Below are 27,183 nucleotides of genomic sequence, written 5' to 3' on the forward strand. Positions count from 1 at the left end.
TCTGGAAATCTCCACAGCTGCCAGTGATTCAGTCCCCTGAGGTCTGTTCTGCTGGCATGGCCCATATGGGGCTGTGCTCCATTCCCAACTTGGTGTGATAGACCCTTCATGTCAGTCTACTAGGTTGTCTTCAGGGAGAGATTTGTTTCACTCCATCATTTTCTGGGTTCTGTAGCACCAATATTTGTTCAGTCATTTTTTACATGTATCGGAGGTAATTGGGTAATGAGCTCAAGCAAGTTCCTGCTTTTACTCTGCCATCTTGGCTCCACCCCCCAATGTATGCCTTCCCTGTGAGATTTTAACAGAGGAAAAAAAGAGACTGTATTTACCTTTTTTTTTTAATTGCTTTATTAACTTCTGATTTACATCATTCGTTTCTGCCAGATTCTCAATTACAAATTTTCTCCCTGTTTTTCCCCTACCCACCGCCTCAAAATAACAGTCCCACAGGATATCCCTCCTCCAATCTGCTCTCTCCCATATTTTCTCCCATACCCCTTTCGACTTTTCCAGTGGATCTCTATGCCCCAGTGCCTGTATATCTTATTTCCCAATTACATGTAAGAGGGTATTAATAAGAGTATACACACACACACACACACACACACACACACACATTATATATATATATATATATATTTGAATATTTGATTTTAAAACTTAGGATTCCAAATTGATTCCCTTCCTTCCTTGTCACCCACCCTTACTGGGAAGATAAGCAGTTCAGTATAGGTTGTACATGTGTGACTAATGCAAAACAATAGCATAGTAGATATATTGTAAAAGACTGACTATATTTCCCTCCCTCCTATCCCATCTCCCATTTGTTCTATTCTCTACTTTGATCTCATCCCTTTTCAAAAGTGGGTGCTTCCAACTTCCCTTTCCCTCAGCCTGCCCTCCCTTTCATCATCCCCCCTCTCATCCCCTTCCCCCCCCCCCACTCTCCTGGACGGTGAGAAACCCTATTTAGTGTGTATTTCACTCCCTCCTCAAGCCAGATTCAATGGGAATAAGGTTGACCCATTCCCTTTTGCCTTCCTATTCTTCCCCTCCATTGTAACCATTTTCCCTTGCCTCTTCTGTATGAGATAATTTACCCCAATCTGTCTCTCCCCATCTCCTCTCATTATATTCCTCTTACCTCTTAATTTCACCTTTTAAGTATCATCCCTTCCTGTTAAATTGGTCCTGTGCCCTCCATCTATGTATACTTGTAAACATATATACACACATTCATATATGTATTCATATGCCCATATACCCTCATATATAGACATATATATGTATACATAAATATATATATATATATATACATATATATATATATATATATATATTTGTAATCCCTTAAACTACTGAGAAAAGTTTCATGAGTTACAATGATTGTTTTTCCATGTAGGAATGTTAATAGTTCAACTTGGATAAGTTACTTATGATTTCTTTTCCCTGTTTACCTTCTCATGCTTCTCTTGCTTCTTGTATCTGAATTCAACTCTGTTTTTTTCAGCAAGAATGCTTGAAAGTCCTCTATTCCACTTAATGACCATATTTTCCACTGAAATACGATACTCAGTTTTTCTGGGTAGGCGACTCTTGGTTTTAATCCCAGCTCCTTTGACCTCCAGAATATCATATTCCAAGCCCTTCGATCCCTCAGTGTAGAAGCTGCCAGATCCTGGGTTATCCTGATTGTGTTTCCACAATATTCAAATTGTTTCTTCCTGACTGCTTGTAATATTCTCTCCTTAATCTGGGAATTCCGTAACCTGGCTATAATATTCCTAGGAGTTTTCTTTTTGGGATCTTTTTCAGGAGGTGATCGGTGGATTCTTTCAACCTCTATTTTGCCCTCTGGCACTAAAACATCAGGGCAGTTTTCTTTGAGAACTTCCTGGAGGATGCTTTCTAGGTTCTTACTTTGGTCATGGTTTCAGGTAGTCCAATAATTTTTAAATTATCTCTCCTGGATCTATTTTCCAGGTCAGTGGTTTTTTCCATGAGATATTTCACATTGCCTTCTATTCTTTCATTTGTTTGGATCTGTTTAACAGAATCTTGATTTTTCATAAAGTCATTAGCTTCCATTTGCTCCAATCTAATTCTGAAGCAATGATTCTCCTCATTGAGCTTTTGAGATTCTTTGTCCATCTGGCAAATTCGGCTTTTTAAGGCATTCTTCTCCTCATTGCCTTTTTGAGCCTCCTTTGCCATTTGAGTCAGTCTGTTTTTTAAGGTATTATTTTCTTCAGCCAGGCTGTTGACTCTCATTTCATAATTTTCTTGCATTGTTCTAATTTCTTTTCCCAATTTTTCCTCCACTTCTCTTATCTGCTTCTTAAGGTCCTCTATGGCCTATAAGCAGCTCATATTTTCCTTTGAAGCTTTTGGTGCAGGAGTTCTGACTTCACTGTCTTCCTCCTGTTCCATGCGTTGCTCCTTTTTGTCCCCAAAATAGGAGTATATTGTTGGAATCTTCTGTCTACTTTGTTTCCTTTGACTGGTCATGTTGCCACTCAATTACTTGACTTTTGGCCTTTTTGCCACAGTAGGACTCTGCCACCAGACAGGGAATCTTTCCTCCCAAATGCTGGGGTTTTCTCAGCTGCTGGAGGTATTAGATGGGTGCCCTCTCTGAGGTCTCCACACATTCTGGCAAGCTGGACACACACCCCAGGGACCTCCACCCTAGACTGCAATCCAGATCCAAGCAGGTTAAAGCAAGAGAGATTACCCCTCAGACTGGTGCTTGGTCCCCCTACACTCTGCAGGCCAGGAGCTGAAGCCGCCACATGGTACTGGCTGGCTGTGCCGGCGTCTCAGTGGCTTCTTGCCCCGGTGGTAAAAGCCACACACTCCCACTTACTGGTCCCAAAGTCCAGACTGCACTGACCTCTCACTTTGTCCTTCGCATCTATGTGTTGATAAATCGGGAAACGGCCACAACTGCTGCTGATCTGGAGTCCCTCTGGCTAGCTGCTGGTCAGACCTATCCTGGGGCTAAAGCCTCGGAGTGGGGCTGGGCTCGGCTCCCAGAGTGCCACACTGGCCGATTCCTACCAGGCTGGGCTATCCTCAGCGGGAGGTTAGCTTCTCTGTGTCATTTAGTGGGTTCTGCAGCTCCAAAGTTTTTTAGAGTCCCCTTTTTACATGGGTTGGGGAAGGTGGAAGCCGGAGCCCCAGGAAGGTCGTGCTTCTACTCCGCCATTGTATTTACCTTTTCTTGATATGAATAATGGCATTTTAGAATAAATCTCTATTTGAAGTATAAGGAAGCTGTCACATTTTACTCCTATGCTTTCCCTTCTTTTATATGAGTTCTTGTGAAAGGTAAACCAAGAGATAAACAGAGCCCATCCTGCTTTGGACTCCCACCAAGGTCAATAATAGACTGGAAGATAATAAAGTTTCAGACACCACAAATTGCACCAAGGTCAATGACTGATCATGAACAAGCACAATGATGTATTTTCTGTATATTATATATTCTTTTAGGAAATGGCTTATTTTCAGAAGCCCACTGGTCCCATAAAGAAATAGCTGCTTATTGATGCTTTCATCTGCTATGGCATATAACACTGTGCAGGATAAACTTTTATTGATTTGTATTCTAAATTGTAATAAAATTAGTTTTCTTGCCATAAGATCTCTAAACACTTTCATTAAGATGAGATATTGGTAAAGTACTGTACAAATCTTAAAACACTATATAAATGATATTATTTCACTTAATAAAAGAGAATAAATTGAGCATATTTTTTTAAAACTAGAAGAGCAACAAATCAAAAGCCCCAAATAAATGGAAAAACAGAAATTTTGTAAAACAAAGAGACAAAAATCTTTGTAAAACAAAGAGACAAAAGTCAAAACTATCACCACTACCACCAAAGAAAGCCATTGGACTGAAAAATAAAACTAGGAGCTGAATGGTCAAATTATCTATTTTGGTTTTTTTAAAAAAGAAAGGAAAACCAAATTTCAAAAACCCAAAGTGAAAAGGGAGAATTTATAATAGTTGACGAGGAATTAGAAAATATTTTGCCAAATTACATGCCAGCAAAATGGATGAATACTTACCAAAAATTGCTCAGGTTGATAGAACAAGAAATAGATTACTTAACCCAATTACAGGGGGGAAATATTGAACAAGTGAGGAAGCAACTCCAGGAGGAAAAAAAATCATGTTCTACTCAACTTCCAAGTGAATTCAATCAAATAGTCTAATAATTAACTCCAATATTATGAAAAATATTACAAAAATGTCATGCCAATAAAATGAATAAGTTACATGAAATAGATGAATACTTGAAAAAAATGCTCAGGTTGACAGAACAAGAAATAGACATTTAAACAACCCAATTTCAGGGAAAAAACCTGAATAAGTGATGAAGGAACTCCAAGAGAACAAAAAAAACCCCATCTGTCAGATTTATAAGTGAATTCAATCAAATATTCTAACAGTTAACTCTAACATTCCAAAAAATTAAGCTGCAAAAATAGAGAAAGAAGGTACTCTACCAAATTATTCTATGAGAGAACTATTGTCCCAACACCCAAACTAAAGAAATATAAAGAAAATTTTAGACTAATATGTGTGAAGAATATTAGTGCAGAAATATTTAACAAAATAAACACAAAGAGGCTATATCAACAAATTCAAAAGGTTATTCACTATTCTCACATTGGATTTATACTAGAAATGTAGAGTTGTTTCAACTTTGGGAAAAATATAGACATAATAGAAAATATCCTTACAAAATAATAAAAGTCACATGATTATATCAATGCATGCAAAAAAGCTTTTGCCAAAAGGAACACTAATGTGTGTTTAAAAATCATACAAACTAATAAATATGTCAAGATGATAGTATAAATGGGAGGCAGGAAACCAAGCTCCTACATATTTAATCTAGCAAAAATCTGAAATTTGCATCAGATTGAATAATGATCAGGAAACCCAATTACAACCCCACAAAAAATAACATCTTCTACCTGGAACTTTGCAAAAATGTCAGTCAGAAGTTTATAGGAAATCAGAAAGGGGACCCACCCCTCAATAAAGCCTGAAGCAGCACAGGTAAACAAGCCCACAGACTTCCAGTGTTATTAGGAATAGACCAGAGATATTGGTAGTCGGTAAGTTTCTATACCTGGAGGCAACAGGTAGAGAGGGTCACTGAAAAATACTCAGGAAGGTAAAAAATTCTCAGGATGGTCAGAAGGACCTAATATAAAGACCTTAGATACTCTGCAACTAGTACAATTTGGTAGAACCAGGACTAGGACAGCCCAGGCCCAGGGGCTCCCAACTCCCTTACACTCTCTCCTAAGATAATCACACAAGGCACAAGGTCCTGAAGATCCATCATGCCAAACTTCAGGGATTTGGTGTGTGTGTGTGTGTGTGTGTGTGTGTGTGTGTGTGAAACCACAAGAGGTGAAGGTCTGTACAAAAACCCAGGGGGCCAAGGATGAGACAAAGTAGGACCAACAATGTCAACCAGAAGCATATCAGGAGATGGAGTCTGACCCTGGTAAAAAGTTAGAAGTCAGAGAAACGAGTACATTAAAGAAACATACAATCAAAAAAATTGTTTTAGATCTAGGTTTCTGAGGAAGCAAGAATTAAAAGCAGTGATTAAAAAGCGAAAATGGATTTTCTATTAGCACTACATCTGTATTTAGAATAAAGGAAGCGAGAGGATAGAAAAATGAAATAAAAGCTCTGGAGAAAAGGATTGGAAAAAGAATAAATAACTTAAAGGAGAAAGTAGTAATCTTTATTCAAGTAACATACTCCCAAAAACTAGAATGGATTAAACAAATTAAAGTCTCCATGAGAAATATTAGAACAAAATCAAAAGACTGAAAAAAAGAAGAGAAATCAAAATATCTGCTATCAAAAACAACTGACTTAGAAAACAGACCCAGGAGATAAAATATAGGATCTCAGACTCCCTAAAAACATGAGAAAAAAAACCCCAAGCCTATATACTATATTTCAAAATTAAAATGGTCTAGATCTATTAGAAAAAGAGGGCAAAGTGAAGATAGAAGGTATCCAACAATCCCCCTCCCCCAAAAGAAACTCTATAAAGAAAATCACAGGAATGTAATGGTTAAAATCCATCTCCCATGTCAAATATATATATATATATGTACATGTATATATATATATGTACATATATATAATACTGTAAGTAGCCAGAAAGAAGTAGTTCAAGGTCCAAAAGATCATAATTAGAATCAAATAAGACATGGGAGCTTTTCCTATAAATAGGAAATCTTAGATTACAATATTCCAAAACACAAAAGAAATAGGTTTATAATCAAGAATGTTATTCTGCAAAGCTGTCAATAATCCTACAGAGGAAAAAAAGGATCTTTAAGCAAACAGAGGACTTTCAAACATTTCTGATTAAAAGAAGAGAGTTGGATAGGAATTTTAACATGGAAACATGAGAGTCAGGAGAAATCTAGAAAGGTAAAATTTTGAGTCACTGGAAGGAGTTATATGATAATCTAGTGCTAACATTCTCATGGGAGAGAAGAAAAAAATATCCCTTCAGAACCTTAATGTCTTCAAATGCCATTGAGGAGTAAAGTAAGAAAAGCAGTGAACTTGGGGGTTGCATACATTCTAAAGGTTTTAATTTGGGAAAAAGAGGGAAAGAAAAAAGAATACATTAGCAAGAAAAGGGAGAAGAAAGAATTGGAACTTGCTATTTCTCATAATTGGGATATATGAAGAAAAGAGTATATAAGTATGGAGGAAGGAGTAGAAGAAGTGGGTGTGAGATGAATTTCACTCTTATCTGAAATAGATAAAGGAGGGTTTAACTCAAATACACAAATGCACACACATACTCATAGTTTGGTGTAGAAATACATCATACTCAATAGGGAAACAAGCAGGGAAAATGAGGAAATGGGTGAAAAGGGAGGATGAGACTAGATAATTAGTTGCAAGCAAAACCAACTTCCTGATCATGAAGAAATATTGAAAGGGGAAAAAAAAGTAAAAAGCTAACAGGCTGGAGAACTTGTGACCTTCAGGCCACATGTGGCCCTCTAGATCCTCAATTGTGGCCCCTTGACTGAATCCAAACTTCACAGAACAAAATCTTCATTGAAGTTTGGATTCAAAGGGCCACACTTGAGGACCTAGAGGGCCATATGTGGCCTCAAGGAAGCAGGTCCCCCAACCCAATAGAGTCTTGGGAGGTGCCCATTAATTGAGGAATGGTTAAACAAATTGAGGTACATGAATTTAATAAAATATTATTGCACCTTACGAAGTGATGAGAAAGAATTTCAGAGAATCCTGGGTAGCATGAACTGATACAGAGTGAAGTAAACAGAACTAGAACAATTAATACAAGGATAATAATATTGTAAAGAAAAACAACTTTGAAAGATAAATACTCAAATCGATTCAATGACCCACCATATCTCTGACCTATGATGAAAGTTGCCTATCTCCTGACTCAAAGTGATGAACTTAAGGTAAAGAAAGAAACATACATTTCTGGACATGACCACTATATAGATTGATATTCCTTGACTATGATTATTTGTGAGTTTTTTTCTCTTTTTTTCCCCTCTTAGCTGTCACTGGGAGTAGAGTTTTGAGGTAGAAATTAGTGCTATGCATTTTGAGGGCCATTGAAACACTTAAAAATTCACTGATGGGATAGTTATGGGTCTTGTGATTAACAAGATGGAAGACTAGACATTTTCTACAATCACAACCTTTCAAATTTCTCCAAAATATGAATTATATATAAGAGATAGAGCAATTTCTACTGTCCCTATGAACTATGACACCAAGAACCCTAATAAGGTAACAACAAGATGAACTAGCACTGTATCAGCAATGCAATTTTCACAATGCCTACTGTAATTACAGATATGCTGATGTAGTTATCAATCACAAAATATATCAGGCTTTCTATATGGGGGAATAAGCTAGAACGTTTATTAAAATACCAAAAGACTGAGTCCCAAAACCAGAAAGTCAAAGCCATCAGAGTAGTTATGAAATTGGCACAGGTAGATAAAGTAGAAAGCACCCACATTCTCAAGCCTTTAAAACAGAACAGGCTACCTCAGGCAAAGGTCCTCCTCTCCCCACTCACAGTAACCACCCAGTGTCCAGGCAGCATGCTCCCAGCAGCTCTGGCCCCTGGCAGTCCTCAGCAGGAGTCCTTAGCAGAAATTCTGGCTGACTCAAAAAGGGGTTCGCGCTTCCGCTGCCGCTGCCTCTGCTGCTGCTGCCACTGTCACCATCACTGCTAGCCACCACAGGAACTCTAACTTGGCTTCCACTTCCTCTTGTTCCACCCCTTCCTGCTACATCAGCAAGTCCAATGGGGCATGGAAGATCTTTAAATCCCATAACCCTTACAAGCACCAGAGAAGGCTAATCCTAACCCCAAATGTACTCATGAAGCATCCCAAATCCTGTCAGTCACCATACTCAGGCAGGGCAGCACAAGTTGATCCATAGGTTTGCAACAAAATTCAACTCGGTCCTCTCCATTTCTACCCTCTTCTGGGTCACAAAAACAAGCATAGCTTGCTCTCTTTGGGATTTAGCATAGCAGTATTCTGTGCTACAACAGAGTTCAGCTAGAGAACTGAAAAACAAAGGTAACTGGGAGGATGCCAGCCATGTGATATCCAACTAAGCACGAGGAAAAGGGCCCAGCATCTAACTGGAGCTAGCTTGTCCCCCCAGAAATCTCTTGGGGAAGAGACTGAGATCAGTGAAACATAAATTACCAAGCATGGAAGGAGACTAAGACAGCTTTGAAGTCTAGCTCCCAGGGCAGCTTCCATAAAAGTGGAAATGATCAGAAAATTAGAAACAAGAAAAACAAAGAAAAAAGACTGAAATCACCAAGATCTCAGGGGAAATAAAACAGTTAAAATCTTCAGCTTGAACAGATCAACCAAAAATATTAAATATTAAAAATATTAAAATGAAATAATTATAATAATGAAAATATTAAAAACAGAGGGAGAATATAGCCTATAGATCAGCTAGATGAATCCAGACATTTATGAATAAATATGGCAAAACAAATTAAAACAAATCAACACCTGATAAGGGAATCCTTGTGGATTCCCAAGAGAGTATGGAACCATGGAGAAAGATTTCCAAATGATTTAAAAGAGAAATAAGAAACACAAATGCAGAATTTAGAGTCTGCACAGCAGAAATAACCAGTATAATAGAAAAACTTGAATCTGCAGTGGCAGACTTCACCAAAGAAAGAAAAGAGAGGAATGAATGAGAAAAAAAATACACAAAAGTAAAGGAAAATCTGGAAGAAGAGAAACAAAGAGCAATAATATTAAAAGAAAACATGATTTCCATAAAAGTAAAACTCATTTATCTTCAAGACAGGATACATAGAACAACTTAAGGAGGATAGGTTTCCCCAAAGAATATGACAAGTCAGAAAACCTCAAGATCATAATGTAAGAAATAATACCCCCCCTTCCCCCAAAAAACCAACTGCCCATAACTTCTGAAAACACAATAAGGGGCAAATTGAAAGAATCCACAAATGGTCTCCATAAAAACAAAACAAAAACCTTCTGCTGCCAACTCCAAGACACATAATAGTTAAACAATTTCAATGAGATACAACAAATTCTGCAAGTGACTTAGCAGGAAGACCTCCAAATAGAAAGGAAATGAAAGTTGAATAACACAAGACTATTCTGTATGCACTAGAACCTAGAAGAGGGAAAGGAATACTATGTTCCAAAGAGCAAATGATCTCAAGATGCAAATCAAGGTGACAAACTCTGCAAAATTGAGACTATCCATTAATAATAATGATAATAATAATAACAATAATGATGGATGTTCAATTAAAAAGAGGTCTTCAAAACTTTAATTTAAAAAGGTCCTGAATAAACTGTTTTGTTTTTCAAACACTTCAGACAACAGGAATAAAAGAAAGGCAAATAAATACAGCAACAATAAAAGAACAGATATCATTAAGAGATTTCTTTCTTTTATTATTATTATTTTTAAATTTAATTAAATTTAAATTTTTTCAAATCAGAGGCTTTATTAACTTTTTGTTTACTTCATTCATTTCTGCGAGATTTTGAGTTACAAATTTTCTCCCCATTTTTCCCCTACCCTCCTACCCCAAAATAGCTATCCCACAGGATATCCCCTCCTCCAATCTGCTGTCTCCCATTATCTTCTCCCATACCCCCTTCCACTTTCCAGTAGGGCATGGTGCATCTCTATGCTCCAGTGCCTGCAAATCTTATTTCCCAGTTACATGTAAAATAATATTAATAATAGTATATATATATATACACATACATTTAAACATTTGATTTTAAAACTTTGAATTCCAGATTCATTCCCTTCCTCCCTTGTCACCCACCGTTACTGGGAAGATAAGCAATTCAGTATAGGTTGTACATGTGTAGCTATGCAAAACATTTCCATACTGGATATATTGTAAAAAGACATATTTCCCTACCTCCTATCCCACCTCCCACTTGTTCTATTCTCTACTTTGATCCTGTCCCTTTTCAAAAGTGGGTACTTGCAACTTCCCTCCCCCCCAGCTTTCCCTCCCTTCCATCATCCCCCCTCTCATGCCCTTCCCCCTACTCTCCTGTAGGGTGATACCTTGTTTAGTGTGTATGTCATTCCCTCCCTAAGCCAAATTCAATGAGAATAAGGTTGACCCATTCCCTTTTGCATTCCTATTCTTCCCCTCCATTGTAACCATTTTCCCTTGCCTCTTTTATATGAGATAATTTACCTCATTCTGTCTCTCCCTATCTCCTCTCATTATATTCTTCTCTCACCTCTTAATTTCACCTTTTAAGTATCATCCCTTTCTATTAAATTGGTCCTGTGCCCTCTATCTATGTATACCTGTAAACATATATACACACATTCGCATATGCATTCATACGCCTGCATGCCCTCCTACATATATATATATATATATATATATATATATATATATATATTCCTTTCAACTATTTTCATACTGAGAAAAGTTTCATCACTTACAATTATCATTCTTCCACATAGGAATGTAAATAGTCCAATTTTGTTAAGTTCCTTATGATTTCTTTTCCCTGTTTACCTTCTCATGCTTCTCTTGCTTCTTGTATCTGAATGTCAAATTTTCTATTCAACTCTGGTTTTTTCATCAAGAATGCTTGAAAGTCCTCTATTCCGCTGAATGACTATATTTTCCCCTAAAACATGATACTCAGTTTTGCTACTCTTGGTTTTAATCCCAGCTCCTTTGACCTCTGGAGTATCATATTCCAAGCCCTTCTATCCCTCAGTGTAGATGCAGCCAGATCCTAGGTTATCCTGATTGTTTTTCCACAATATTCAAATTGTTTCTTTCTGGGTGCTTATAATATTCTCTCCTCGATCTGGGAATTTCAAAACCTGGCTATACTATTCCTAGGAGTTTTCTTTTGGGGATCTTTTTCAGGAGGTGATCAGTAGATTCTTTCAACCTCTATTTTGCCCTCTGGCACTAAAACATCAGGGCAGTTTTCCTTGAGAATTTCTTGAAGGATGATTTTTAGGTTATTTTTTTGATCATGGCTTTCAGGTAGTCCAATAATGTTTAAATTATCTCTCCTGGATCTATTTTCCAGGTCAGTGGTTTTTCCAATGAGATATTTCACATTGCCTTCTATTTTTTTCATTTATTTGGATCTGTTTAATAGTATCTTGATTTCTCACAAAGTCACTAGCTTCCATTTGCTTCAATCTAATTCTGAAGGAATTATTCTGTTCAGTGAGCTTTTAAGATTCTTTTTACATCTGGCAAATTTGGCTTTTTAAGGCATTACTCTCCTCATTGCCTTTTTGAGCCTCTTTTGCCATTTGAGTTAGTCTATTTTTTCAGGTGTTATTTTCTTCAGTCAGGTTGTTGACTCTCATTTCATAATTTTCTTACATTGTTATCATTTCTCTTCCCAATTTTTCCTCCATTTCTCTTATTTGGTTTTCAAAATCCTTCTTAAGCTCCTCTATGACCTGTAACCAGCTCCTATTTTTCTTGGAAGCTTTTGGTCCAGGAGTTCTGACTTCACTGTCTTCCTCCTGTTCCATGCTTTGATCCTTTTTGTCCCCAAAATAAGAGTCTAATGTTGGATTCCTCTGTTTGCTTTGCTTCCATCATTTACTCATGTCGCCACTTAATTACTTGACTTTTGGGCTTTTTGCCACAGTAGGACTCTGCTACCAGACAGGGGAGCCTCATACCAAATGCTGGGGTTTTCTCAGCTGCCAAAGGTATTAGTTGGGTGCCCTCTCTGAAGCCTCCACGTGCTCTGGCAAGCTAGTCACACACCCCAGGACCTCTACCCTAGACCACAATCCAGATCCAATCAGGTTAAAGCAAGAGTGATTACCCCTCAGATTGGTCGCTTGGTCCCCCTACAATCTGCAGTCCAGGAGCTTAAGCAGCCATATGTGGCTGCAACCGCAGGGCCGCTGTGGCTCAGCTGTTTCTCGCCCTGGGGGCAAAAGCTGACACACACGAAACTACTGGATCCCAAAGTCCACACTGCACTGACCTCTCACTTTGTCCTTAGCATCTATGTGTTGATAATTCTGGAAACCGCCACAGCTGCTGGTGATCTGAAGTTCCTCCAGCCAGTGGTTGGTCAGGCCTGCCCTGGGGCTAAAACCTCCAGCGCTCCCGCTGGGCTGGGTTCCCAGAATGTCATTTGCTGCCAGCCTGCTGGGCTGTCCTCAACAGAAGCTTAGCTTCTCTGTTTCATTTTGTGGGTTCTGTAGCTCCAAAGTTTCTTCAGAGTCATCTATTACATGAATTGGGGGAGGTGGAAGCCAGAGCCCCGGAAGTCCTATTTCTACTCCACCATCGACTGCCCCCCTCAAGAGATTTTTTTCTAAATGTATATAAGGAGACAATGGGGAAAACAGAAGTAAAATAGAAGGAAGGAAGCTGAAGAAACAGGAGTGAAAGATCATGAGCTAAACCTCACAACACCCTGCTGACAAATGAATAACACTTTTTGGGGGAAGAATGAATCACAGAATGTGAGGGAAAGAGAGTGGGGAAAAAAATAGATAAATGGAGAAAATATATGATAATAATTATATAATAATATATGAAGTAATATAGTAATATTATAATAAAGTAAAGGTTAACAAAGGGGAAATAACTCCTTTAGTTTCTCTGGAAAAAGGTGGGCTGTCTAGAGGAGAATGGATGAGGAAGTAAAGGGAGGAAATGAAGTGGGGGAAAGGATGGGGAAAATATTATTTCACGAGTGGGAAGGAGTCCCACTGAAGAATGCTCCTAGGGGAGAAGAGAAAGATTCTATAAATGGAGATGGGGACATCACATTGGGTACAATCTGAAATGATTTGGTGCTAAGAGTGACCATTCACTTTGCTTCATAAGCGACATTTTGTTGGCAACTGCACCTAGAAGAGAGGGAGGATTTCCTAATTAAATTAATTCCTGTCAAGCAGATTACAGTGATCATCAAGGAAACCATTCATCAAGCTCAATTTGTATTTATACCAGGGATGCAAGGATAGTTGAAAATTAGGAAAACAATCAACATAATCATATTAAAAACAAAAACATTCAAAGTCACATGATTATCACAGTAGATAAAAAAAACCCTACCTTTGACAAAGTACAAAATTAATTTATGCTTAAAAAGAAAAACCAAGGGGTGGCTAGCTGGAGCAGTGAATAGAGCACCAGTCTTGGAGCCAGGAGGACCTGAGTTCAAATCTGGCCTCAGACACTTAACACAAAACTGTGTGACCTTGGGCAAGTCACTTAACCCCAATTGGCCTATCTTCCCTCCTCCAAAAAGCAAAACAAACAAACAACCCCCAAAACACCAAAAACAACCCACAGACTATAGCTATATGTAGAGGACCACAGGCCAAAGGGACTCTGACCCTGATGGCTGAACAAGCCCTCTCAGGTGTTTGGCCCGCTGATGAGCCTGGATCAGTTCCCCATCCCCCAGGAAAGAGCTCAAACACACAGGTGTGAGGATTAGGTCCTCAAGATAAGCATGGCATTCATGGCCACAGCCTGGGAACAGAGAAGTGTGCAATGTCCTCAGGGGAAAACTATTAGGGAGTTGGATTATGGCTCTATAAAGCTTGTGTCTGGAAGAATAAACATTGGCTCTCTACTTTCACCATTCCTGGAGTCCTGTCTCTTTTTGTGCACCCACTCACAACCTCTAGATCAGTGATTCTTTCTCAGCCCAAGCTCCCATACTTTCTCAGATAGCAGGGCTCCTCACAACTGGCTCCCCACAGGTATAGAGTGATTTTTTTTAATATCATAAAATGTGTCTATCTATCCAGTAAATTGAGGAGTAAAGCAAGGATGCCAATTCATCAGATATCATTTTGTAAATGCTAATACTAGCAATAAGACAACAGAAAGAAATTAAATGTATAAAGATAAGTAGAGATAAAATGATTTATATTTGCTAATGACATGGTGATTTACTTTTTAAAATCCTAGGAAATCAGTAAACCAATAGCTTTGGCAAAGTTGCAGGCTATGAACCAACCCTTAAAAATCAACCGCATTTCTCTATAATAAGAATAACAAAGACCAAGAGACAATAATATGAAGTGAAATCCTATTCCAAATAACTACAAAACACATAAAATGCTTGGGAATCAAGCTATCAAATCACATAAAGAATAACCTAAATAACTGGAGGAATATCTATTGTTTGTAGCTAGGACATGCCAATATAATGACAGTTAATTTATAGTCTTAGTGTTATATCAGCACAAATTATCAAAGGTATATTTTATAGAACCAGAAAAATCATAACAAAACTCATGTGGAAAAATAAAGGATCTAAAGAATCAAGTAAAATAATGAAAGGAAGTAGTATTATTGCAGTACAATAATACTAGTTACAGGAAATCTTGGTTTCAGCTGCAGGGCAGAAAACGTGCTCCCTCCCTTCCCCATCGTGAAGGAAGGAACTTCTCATTCTCTTTTAACTCCTCTGCAGTCTTGTCTTCTTACCTCATCTTTCAACTGAAACTGCTCTCTCCAAAGTTACCAATAATGTCTTCACTGACAAATCTAATGGACTTCTCAATCTTCATCTTCCTAGACCTCTCTGCAGCTGTTGACATGATTGAATCTCTTCTCCTGAATACACTCTTGGTTTTAACGACAGTTATCTTTTCTGGTTCTCCTATCTGACTACTTCTTCTGATTCTTTTTTGCTGGATATATGTCCTAAGTCATGAACACTAAGAATTGGGGTCCCCTAAGGATCTCTTCTGGGCCCTCTTCTCCCTCTATACTACTTTGGTTGATAATCCCATCAGGTTCCCATAGATTCATTTAACATCCCTATGCATACCTAACTTCTCTCCTAATCTCCAGTGGCCTACTGGACATCTGAAACTGCATGTCCCCTAGGCATCTCAAATTCAATATGTCCAAAACAGAGTTCATTATCTTTCCCCTCAAACCCTCCCCTCTTCCAAACCTCTGTTATCCTACAGAATGTCAACATCCTTCCAGAGTGGGAGACTCACAGTCCTTGATGTCTCTCCTCACACTTACTCCACATACTCAATCTGTCACTGAGTCTCATCACTTCTATCTTTGAAGGATCTCTTGTATAGATCCCTTCTCTCCATTTTCACAGCCTCACATAAAGCTTTTTAGGAATTTATAGGCAACTGACAAGAAGCCAGCTCCTAGGGATAAAATGAAGATAGGACAAAGGGAATTAATGAAGGGGAGATGGGAAAAGTTTAGATCCAGCAAACAAGCAGGATTGACTTTGGCAAAGAAGACCAAATGAACCAAAAAGCATTTAAGTACCTAGTTATCTGCAAGACACTGGAAATACAAAACTACTTCTTGCCTTCAAAGAACTTGTTTTCTCAAAAATTGGAGAACAAGGGGAATAGGAGTATGGATGAAGGTGCAAGCAGGCTCCTCACCCCAGGAGAGGGTTTTGAAGTCTGGAGGAGGAGAAACCGGGCAGCTCACCTTTATTATCTCAGTAAAGTAGGAAGAAAGGGTCTCTGTCAAGAAGAAGATGGGGAGAGGCAGGGAAGGTAAATTACCCAGAAAATGCTATGTGATTCAACTATTGTTGCTTAAATACCCTTTTCTGGTCTGCCTTAGAAAATACAATTATATTTAATAATTATATATACTAATAATAATGTCTTCACTGACAAATCTAATGGACTTCTCAATCCTCATCTTCCTAGACCTCTCTGCAGCTGTTGACATGATTGAATCTCTTCTCCTGAATACACTCTTAGTTTTAATGACACTTATCTTTTCTGGTTCTCCTGTCTGAATAGTTCTTCTGATTCCATGAACACTAAGAATTGGGGTCCCCTGAGGACCTGAATATAGCTGATTTTTTCTTACATGAAAGATATATCTTTTCTTTTCTCAGGGACATAATTTTGAAGTTGAATTCTCAATCCAGGATTCTATAGCCATAAATGCTAAAGGATATTAGGCTGAACATGCACTAACATCAGGATAGAAGGGATTTCTATATCACAAATAAATTATCAGCTTATTTATCCTTTTATGATATAGTTCAGGAAAAAATACTAGTTAAGCAACCACTGTTAACAGGTTTGACTTTATATAAAGATAAATGGATAACTATTTCAATACTTAGAGCACAAGGAGCTCCAGTGGGTAGGGAATCTCCCATTCATATAGCCTCACTCTACTTTGTTACCTTTTCCTGTCTACTACTAGCCAGAGAGAGATAGTTACAGTTTCGGTGAGACAGAGATGATTTACATTACCTTGTGGCATCTTCACAACAACCCTGTGAGATAATCAACTAGTATTTAGTAAGTGGTTACTATGTGCGCAATATACTAAGTGCTTGGGTGCAAAGAAAGGCAAGACACAGTCTCTCCCTTCAAAGAGCTTACATTCTAAGAGCGGAGACAAGTAAATCTTTTCCTTATTCTGACAGCTTCTTCCCTTTTATACAAAGCGCTAAAGAGATCCATTCTCACATGACCTTCGGTTTATTAAAGGAGGTATATTGGTCCTGTTCATTTGATTCAATTTTTGAAAAGCGTTTGCAGTTGTCAAAGCGTCAGCCAAATATGGGATGGTTTCTACTCACCCTTACGTACTGAAGGATGAGTTCGGAGGAAAAAGAGAGCTAGTAAAGAAATGGGGTCAACGTGAGAGGAGTTCTAAGATCAGTGGCTATCTCCACTATCTTCCATGTCAAGCAGGAGACTAAATAAAACCTAAATAGCTCAAGCCACGTTTCCTACTTCGCAAAGGAGCCTCCCAGCGCTCCGGAAGCGAAATCGCTCACCCTTTGCCCCCAGGTTTGTCTGTTACCTCCAAAGAGCTGAGCTGTAGCAGAGCAATAATACTCCGGAAGCGAGGACTTTCTCCCAAAACATGACGAGAACGAACTCACAGCCGCTTCAACTTCGTTTTCCCAGCACCCGAAGTCGGAACGCTAAACCCAACAGACTAGCCGCGCGGTTGCGACCTTAGAACCTTGCTCCAGCCTTTGCCTTGCGCTGGGGCTGAGAAGGGAGGGAGCGATGCCAAAGAGCAGTAATTAGTACCCAACCCCCTTTTCACTGGCAAAAAGGTGGGCACCTAGTGGTGTCACGAAACCAGGTGTTTCCATGCCTGTGTAACCTATAGCTGCGTTATCAACGAGGGTCGCATTGTGGGAAATCGACAAAATTACTTTAAAATCCTGAAGGAAAAGACTGATGGAATTTATATTGAATGAAGTTGGCTAGTTGGCTTTGTATTAAGTTTTCTGGTAAAGCATTCTGAGCACCTGAACCAAGCGTTATTAACGTACTATCGACTATAGTAGTGAGGCAGAATGGAGGAGTGAATTAAAGGCCTCCTGCCTCCAAGTCAAGTTGACTCCAGTAAAAAGGTCTACCTTTTATACTAAATGGCTGGGTGACTCTAGGCAAGTCACAGGCCCCAAATGATTTATTGCCCTGCAGGAGTGGGGGGTGGGGGGGAGCTCCCCTACTCAATGAAATTACAGGGCCAGAGAGGGGAGAAAAAAAAGCAACATTCACACAGTAGTGATAATACATACTGATTAAAAACATTATCAACCACTGCTACTGTGGGAACAACTTTCCATTCACAAAGTGCCAAAGCTGGGAAGAAACCTGGTGGCCTACAGAATACTGTACTGGGGAGGATGGGGGGGGGGGGAGAGGAGAGGGAGTCTGTGAAAAATTATTTCATCACTTTGGACTTCTGAGTCTGGAGAATCACAGACTTTTTGCCTCTCAGGGGAATAACTGATAAAGAAGCAAATTTACCTTTTTATGTTGCCTTCATTGGACTGAAAAATGTCTCAACAAGCATATATTCTATACAGAATTTAGCCACTACCGTCAAATTAATTTGTGAACCCATGATTTCCCATCCCCCTTTCCTAGTTGTACCCGCCAGCCCTCTCCTAAGGGGTGGCCGGAGGACGTGCCAATCCGAAGGCAGGGTAGCAGTAGGTGCTAACTGGAAAGTAGGGTAGCCTTAGGACTGGCAACCCAAGCATAGGAAAGGGCAGCTGCATGTGCTTTGATCCCCTTTTAGAAATCTGCAATTCCCCAGACTGTAAAGTCTTCTCTGAGATAACACTGGCGCGTCCCCTATAGAAATGTGTACCTGTTAGGATTCTCTTCTCTTATTGGGAAACTCGTCCTTAAAAACAGCGCTAGACTTGAATTTGGCGCCTGGACTCATTCATTCAACGTGGTTTTTACTTAGGGTGCTACAATAAACTCCTTTAAATTTTATCTTTCTGGGTTTGCTTCATTATTGAGGGCGAGGTCCAAACAAAGATTTTTCTATTAATTTTTGTCGAAGCTCAGCCAAGAGAATCACTTTGCCATTTTATTCTGACTGGAAGCCGGCACGTTTTCATTTTCCTGTGGTGGGCCAGAGAGGTTTCTCCAGCAGTCAGCCAGAGTGAGGTGACTGGATAATAAACTCTCCAATCTCAGAAAGATAAAGGAAAAGTAGGTCTCCAAACTCAGATTTTGATTTTTCTCCCCTCTCTTATTTTTGCACCAAGAAGAGAGGCAAGTAAGGCAATGAACTTGCAAGCACCAGAAGTGTCTCATTGCAAGGAAATAGCGGTATTCAAAAGGGAGGAGGAAGGGGGAGCTTCCTGTGGACTCTCGAGTACACAAACTGTTACAGCTCGGGAAGAAGGAAATGTTCACAACTAAGAGATAAGGCTTGGTAGGGACTGGGAAAATTATGGGAAGAAAATACGGCCGGATAAAAGTCTTGATTTTGAACGCTAAAAAAATAGGACCTAAAGATCAAAAAGGCCTAGGCAAAAATGGATTTTTTTTTTAAGCGCTATTGAGAGGACTTTTGAAACGGAAGGGAAAAGACTGAAGAAAAGGAATTAAGGAATGGAAATGGAGGTTAGAAAACCGAAGAGGAGCCTGTCGGAATCTGATCGGAACGGCCTCTAACCTGTGGATGGTCAGAGCCAAACAAACAGAACAGGCTAGAGACGGGATAGTCTGGGCATAAGAGTGAGGAAAATGACGTATGAATACGGAAGTCCCTTTCCTATGAAGGAGGGCTTAACACGATGGACCAAAGGCAGGTCTTATATACATTCTGGACTGGACCATGATATAATCATTTTAGGTCTTGAGTTACTGCTCCCACAGGCTCTGGGGAACAGTTCTGTCTCAAGTCTTGGGGGTCATGCCAACCCTTCAGGGCACAGAACCAGAATTCCGTGAACAGGAATGCCTGCTTGTCAGTGATTGTGAACATCTGATGGATGACCCTGGGAAATAGGGGGAGCTAAATCCCTCAGTGAACACCTAGTGCTAGTTCAAACAATACACTTTGCCAGAAGGTGATATTCTGAGTGCAAAGGATTATTGTTATGCCATGCTCAGGACACATCCTGCTTGTTAGGATTTAGTTCTGGAAAACAGGGTATCTCCAAAATATTTTCACCGACCCCACCTGGAAACAGCCACCATATGGGAGTCAACCCCACCCCCCACATTTCTTGGGCTTGGACCAGGCTGTGGATAATGGGGATAAATATTCACAATGATTGATGATGGAAAGGGAACTTAGAAGGTGTAGGTAGGAGTGTGTGTATGTGTATGTGTATGTGTGTGTGTGTGTGTGTGTGTCTAATGACATCTCAAAACTGATCTACTTACTCTCACTGAGCTTTGCTTACACTCTTCATGAGAAATAAAAAAGAAACTGAGATTTCTTTCTGCCTCTACCACTCTGGACAGCTAGAGAAAGAAAAAATAGATAAGAAAAGGAAGGATTTTTTTTTCCATTTCCTTTTTCTCCTGGTTTGTGGAAACCAGTTGGAAATGATTCAGCAGAATTTGTTTGGGTAAATTAGTAGGCTATAATCTAGATCCCTGGTGAGTTATAAAAAGGAAGGAAGAGAGAAAGTGTAAGCAAGTAAGGATAAGAAAAAATAGGTAGAAAGTTAAGGAAAGCTGAAGTCAGATTTGTACTGACTTCATGAATAGAGGTTTACGGGGGAAAGAGTTTGGAGTTTGGAAAAAGCTTAGAGAAGCTCTTGGTTCTGTTGGGATAAGAAGGATATGAGAAAACTTTTAAAGAAACACCTGTTAGCAATTTCAGACAGTCAGTATCCTAGCAAGTTATAATGTGACAGCTGACAGCTGGGGCTTCCTAAAATTTGAGGAGTAGGCTGCTTATGGTTCTATGAGGTTCTAAATGTTACTATTTATGGTTGTTCACAAATCTGATTTGATTGAAGTTTTTTGTCCTGAAAATAAATTGTGTGGACTAATTTACGGTGAGATGTGTTCTACTAGGATAACTATGGTAAATTAGAACATTATGCAAAACACATTTGATATTTGGCAGTAAGGAGACATACTAGGAAACTCCCCAGATCAGAAAAAATGTTAATTCAAATCTAGCCTCAGAAATTAGCTGTGTGATATTCAGCTATTCACCTGTTTGCCTCAGTTTCCTCATGTGTAGAATGGGATAATGATGGCACCTACCTGCCAGGGTTGTTGTGGGGATTAAATACTTGCTGTGGAACCCTGGGCAAATCACTTAACTCTGTTTCCTCAATTTCCTCATCTGTAAAATGAGCTGGAGAAGGAAATGGCAAACCACTCTGGTATCTTTGTCAAGAAAACCCCCAATGTGGTAAAAAAAAAAAAGAACTGGACACAACTAAAAATGACTGAACAAAAATAACAAACTTTAAAAGTACCTGGAACATGGTAATCATAATATAAATGTTATTGTTATTTTTCAGTTGGGTGTAATTGTTCCATATTGGGTTACTCTATACTGGGGTTCACATGTAATTAGTATAGAATATGAAAAGTAATAAGATAAATGATTTTCTATGTAGGATAATTTAGAAATGCATTTGACTATGTCAAAATATTTTGGAGATACCCTGTTTCTTTCAGCTAAAACCCAGCAAGCAGGCTGTGTCCTAAGCTTGGCATAACAATAATCCTTTGCACCCAGGATGATATCACCCTCTGGCAAAGTGTATTGCTTGGACCAGCACCAGGTGCTCACTGAGGGATTTAGCTCCTCTTATTTCCCAGGGCCATCTTTCACATGTTCACAGTCCCTGTTCCTTTTCATCGACAGGTACTACACTCCTGTTCCCATTACAGAACTCTGTAATGGCCATGACCCCCAAGACTTGAGACAATGACTGTTCCTATGATACCCAAGAACATCTGTATTGTCCCAAGAAATGCTAACTATGAGAACTATCTCAAGTCCTAAGACTGACTGTGTTGTGGGTCAACCTCTTTCATGTATATAAGTGACTCCAGTTTTAGCAGCCTTAAGCCCTCTTTCTTAAGAAGGAGGGCTTCTGCCTGCAGGTGCCATTTTGAAATTAATTAAACTTCTGTTTGTGTCCTGACTGTTCTATCTTTAGACTTCTCTGTTTGACTCTGGCCACCCACATATTAGAGACTGGTTCTGGTCTGGTTGATGTTAATTGGTGGGATCTGACTGGGAAGAGGGCCAATGGGACCTTCTGGTACCACCAGTGGGGGTAGACTCTAGGCACCACAGGAAATGTATTTCCCTGAAGTCTGAGCCTACCTTGTGTGGTGAGTCCACTCCCCATTCCTGTTCAAATCCTTCTGCTCACCTTTTATTGAGCTTGGCTTTTCATTGTGAGGAATGTTCCAGGGCCCTTTTTCTTCCTTTCTTTAATCTTTTTTATTTTAGACTTGAATACTAAAAGTTAAATACATAATAGGAAAAGAAAAAGAAATATATTATAAACTTAAATATCAAAATTTAATTTAAAATAAAAACACGACATGTTCTTTTATGATCTGCTTTACATAAGAGAGGACTAAAAATATATAGCAATAAATTTCCATTTAAAGAAAACCTAGGGGCGGCTAGGTGGCATAGTGAGCAGAGCGCTGGCCGGAGTCAGGAGGACCTGGGATCAGTTCCAGCCTCAGGCACTTAACACCCACACACACACACACACAAAACTGGCTGTGTAACCTTGGGCAAGTTACTTAACCCCAATTGCTTTAAAAAGAAAAGAAAACCTATAGGGGTGGCTAGGTGGTGCAGTGAATAGAGCACTGGCCCTGGAATCAGGAGGACCTGAGTTCAAATCCGGTCTCAGACATTTGACACACTAGCCATGTGACCTTGGGCAAGTCACTTAACCCCAATTGCCCTGCCTTCCCCTTCCAAAAAAAAAATAAAAGCAAAAAAAACAAAAGAAAGAAAACCTATATATAATACTAGGTGTTATGTTGAAAGTGGTCCTTCCTTTCTTTGCTTTCATATAGGTTTTCTTTTGTTCTCTGCTGCAGGGTCCCATTTTTTGATCTGGATAACTCTTGTTGTAAGGCCTGTTTTTTTTCTGTTTTTCTGCACGTGAATTGGCAATTTTCTTCACGTGTCTTTAAAATTTAATTTAATTTTAATTTAAAAAAAATTTTTATTTGCAGCACATATCAAATTTTGTGTAAGAACTGCTTAAGTGTTTAGTTTGGGGTGTGTGTGTAGCTGGTTGAAATGAACATTTTAATTGTGCACTCTTCTTTTTTTCTGTTTCTTTCTGTTTTGTCTGTGACAGTAAAATGCAGAATGTCTGTGTCATGTTTGTACTATAAGGTAGATTATGTTACCTTGAAAGATTTAAGAATACAGCTAGCCAGAAAAACTTATAAGAGCTATAATTAGAAAAAACACTGGGAAAGATGTATTAGCTTTACTAACTCCCATTTTAGGCTTTCTTTGGGAGATTAGATTATAAGAAAAGAGGAAAAATCTGTAAGACAATTTTTCCCCCTGTGGTGTTAACATTGGCTAAGTTGGGGCTACAGAAATAAAGTTAGATAATTAAAGTTGTAGACCTGCTTAAAAAATCTTAGCAGATTCTGAAGGTTTTAAGATTAATCATTAAGGAATCTGCAAATGAATCATCTTAAGATTGAAGGAGAAAACTCCTGAGACTTTGGGGGGATGGGGGAATTCCAGGAACTCATCCCCTTCGGAAACATCTTTGTAAGTTTTGAGGCACCACTCTGTAAAATCTGTTTTAAGGAAAAATAAGGATTAAATCTTATAAACATTTTGGCAAGATTAATAATTTCATTGTTTTAAGTCAATGAAGAAAACAGGTTTGGCAGAAAACCTAGCCTAAAAAAAACTAGGCAAATGATATAGCAACCTCTTGTTAACTCTTCCTTGACTTTTTAATTTTTATCCTATTTTGTCCCCATGTCTCTCTGTTTACCATTCGAAAAGTATAATCCCTTTAAATAAAGGCTAGGGTAGATGCTGAAAAAGGGAAAGCACCCCAGAAAGTATTGAGGGCCCTCTCTCAGCATGCCCTACTTCCTTCCTCCAGAGTTAAGGGTATATCTCAATTGTGGGGATTAACAAAACCATTAGAGCCCATGGTTATCCCCTCTCATCTTAGATTAGATTATGAAGAGAGAATGGTGGAGAATTGTAGGGAAACTTGAATTCTGCCCCACCTGATAGAGGTGGGACAGCAGCCACAGCTAGGTGCTGCACACCCTGCCCCAGCAGCTCCCTAACTCCAGCATCTGCAGCTGTTGGGGGAATTGGGTCCTAAGGCCAGCATTCCCTGAGCCTGACCACCAGGAATTACCATGAATGGGAAGGTCTTGACACTAGCCACCCTGGCCCCTAGTCTGTGTTCTCTGCCACACCCAAAGCCTAGTCAATGTCTCCAAGATGGCCTAGCCCTTGGTAGGTCCTGCCCAGCTGCTTCCTGGGAGAATCTAGGTGCCCCTGGTAGCACCTAGCATGGTAGTATGGGGTGAAGAGCCAGCTAGCCTCTGCCCTTGGTAAGCACACCTTTCTCTGTTTCAGTTGCAGAAATGTATTAGATGTGTAATTTATGGCAAGTTACTTTATCTCTCTTTGCCCCAGTTTCTTGATTTATAAAGAGAAAGTAGTAATGGTTGTTATTATGAAATTAAAATGATATAATGGGGGCTGCTAGATGGCTCAGTGAATAGAGCACCGGCCCTGGAGGCAGGAGGACATGAGTTCAAATCCAGCCTCAGACACTTAACACTTACTAGCCATGTGACCTTGGGCCAGTCACTTAACCCCAATTGCCCTGCCTTCCCCCTCCAAAATGCAAAAAAAAAAAAAAAAGGAAAGAACAAAATTATATAATGATTGTAAAGTGCTTAACACAGTGACTGGCATATGTTAAGCACTATATTTTTATTATTTCTCTAATTGAATGTAATTGTTCCATATTTGATAACTTTAAGGTGGTTTTAAAACACTGAAGGTAATAAGATTAATAATTTTTATATGTCTTAATTTGGAAATGCAATTGATGTCATCTTAAGTTTATTGTTTGTATTGTATTTCTAAATTATCTTATATTGTAAAATTTGAGAAACCTTTGTAAAACAGAAATGCTGTTAGACAAAGCAATTTTTAAATCAGACTTTGTTACATATGAATTGGGCTTTTAAAAGGATGTGATAAAAATTGAATATTTGAAAACTGATAAATATTTAATGAAGTATATTTAATTATAAAAACAGGTAAAAATAAAAATACTATTACTACTATTGATAATAATAATAGCAGATTCTCATTTGAAAATCTTGGCTATTATCAAAGTATATAAGGTGGTTTAAAGATGTAGCTTCAACATACTGATGATGAATCAACTATTAGGTATTTGTTATGTGTTTGAAGTCACAGAATATGGGTAGTTTTAATTTATAAATATTAAAGAAATGTTAACTGTTAGGAAAACAACAGAAAGATATTCAAGCCCTAAGTTGAAGTTAGTCAAGTTTTGCTATTTAAGGTAAAAATTCCTGTGACTATAAATTTACTGTTTCTTTGAACTTTGATTACCAGGATAGTTGTCTGAATTGTCATAAAGCTAATAGTAGAAAATGGCATGTGTGGCAGTCTGAAAAATGCTTAAAGGTGGATGTTTGTGCCTGGGAAAGGTTGTAGGGAGTACCTAGGACATGGCCTAGGTAGGATCATTTTGTCTCATTTTCCCATTGTGCTTCCTTTCTGGAAAAAGAAAATTCCCTATCTGGTTAATCCTAAGCCTTGCCTTTAACATTCTGTGACTATATGATTGGCAGTCAGATATGACTCATGCCTGGAATCAAACAGAGCTAAGGGAATTTTTTTCCCCCTACAGAACTAAGGGAGTTTCCCCCTCTGTTATGATATAACCATTCCCTCTTGTTCCTTTTATAGCAAGTTTCTATAATCCAGAAGTTTTTGTAAGCACAACACTAAATCTATTAAATAATAGATTGATAGTGGAACATCTCTAAGTTACTATAATAGGATGGAAGTATGAACATCTTATAATTTTAACCTGTATTTGTGATCAAACTATAATATAGGGATGATATCCTCCAAAGTGGGAAATGATTAAACAAAGTAATAAGACAAAGATGTAATATAAAAGCTTTCGGAATAGCAAATTTGGAAAACTGCAAAAGGATTAAACTGTTTTCTCTAAAGGACTATATATAGATGTATATGATTGGCTTCCAAAATTTATCTATCATAGAAAGTCAGGCTTTGAATTTTAGCTTTAAGTTTAGTAATATGTTTTGGTAATAGGTTCTCAAAACTGGATTAAGGGTTGTTAATGGAAGATTAATTGAATTTTACACAAAAATTGTATTGATAATGGCACAGAAAGTTAAATAATTTTCCCATTTTTAAAAGTATCTATCTGATAATCTTAAAGAGCAGAAAGGTTAATTTTCAGTTAGACCCTCATAAATTTTTAAAAGATTCTTTTATCAGGTATAGTATTTAGGTCAAAGGATATATAAACTGAAATTCTCTGGAGTTTTGAAATTGGAGAACCAAATTTAAGTGATTTTACTAAACTATATTAAGTCAGAATTATCTAGGAAACTCCAGATTTGGAACCAGAAAAGCCTCTTTTAGAGTGGTCCTGAGAATAAAGATGTTAATGTTTTAAGTTTTCTTGGTTACTTTGGCAACATGTAAATCTCCCTTCTCAGAACTACTCCATTGTGAGCCCTCTAAGTAATTTGATCTCTACCTGACTCACTGTAATTATGAAATTATGGGAATTGTGAGAAAAACTTTACTGCATTGTTTAAACCTAGCCCTATGTGGCTGGGAAACTGGATCCTCCGAAGAAATTCCCTGCTTCTGAGTGGACAGACCTAGAAGCAGCCAATATCCAGATGAGACAGCTGTCCCAAGATTCCAGATGAGGGCTAAGTCTATGTTATTTTTTTTTTTTTGTTATGTATTCAACTACCAAGGCCTTGATTCAAGCATGTGTTGGCATTTAGTCACTCTGATGTTGTTGGCCCCGCTTTTCTTTTCAAACAGTTATTATCAATGACACCTGGGACACACTTCCCCAATAGGTCTCCTCAAGGAACTAACCCTCCCCACCCCAAGGCAATATCCTGTGACATATACTTGCCTCTCCTTTATTGGCCATAAGGGTAGGGGGTCTTTCAGACCCCTTCCTTTTGGCCAAAAGGGGAGCACGTCAAAATATTTTAGAGGTACCCTGTTTCCCTGAGCTAAGGCCCAGCAAGCAGGCTGTCTC

The 27,183-nt window shown here is 38.6% G+C and overlaps 1 protein-coding gene across 1 annotated transcript in view; it reads right to left on the minus strand.

The window, feature by feature from the left end:
• The window catches only part of CATSPERE (catsper channel auxiliary subunit epsilon), a 199,715-nt gene extending 182,107 nt beyond the window's left edge, over positions 1–17,608 (minus strand). The window contains exon 1 of the mRNA XM_069069156.1: positions 17,409–17,608. Coding sequence (XP_068925257.1) covers positions 17,409–17,473 — 65 coding nt within the window. The 5' untranslated portion in view covers positions 17,474–17,608. The remainder of the gene's footprint in view (positions 1–17,408) is intronic.
• Between the last annotated feature and the right edge of the window lie 9,575 nt (positions 17,609–27,183).

Source organism: Petaurus breviceps, unplaced genomic scaffold, assembly GCF_028583685.1.
Source record: "Petaurus breviceps papuanus isolate PSGF00001 unplaced genomic scaffold, PetGlider_PUasm1.0 90778, whole genome shotgun sequence".
NCBI classification, from domain to species: domain Eukaryota; kingdom Metazoa; phylum Chordata; class Mammalia; order Diprotodontia; family Petauridae; genus Petaurus; species Petaurus breviceps.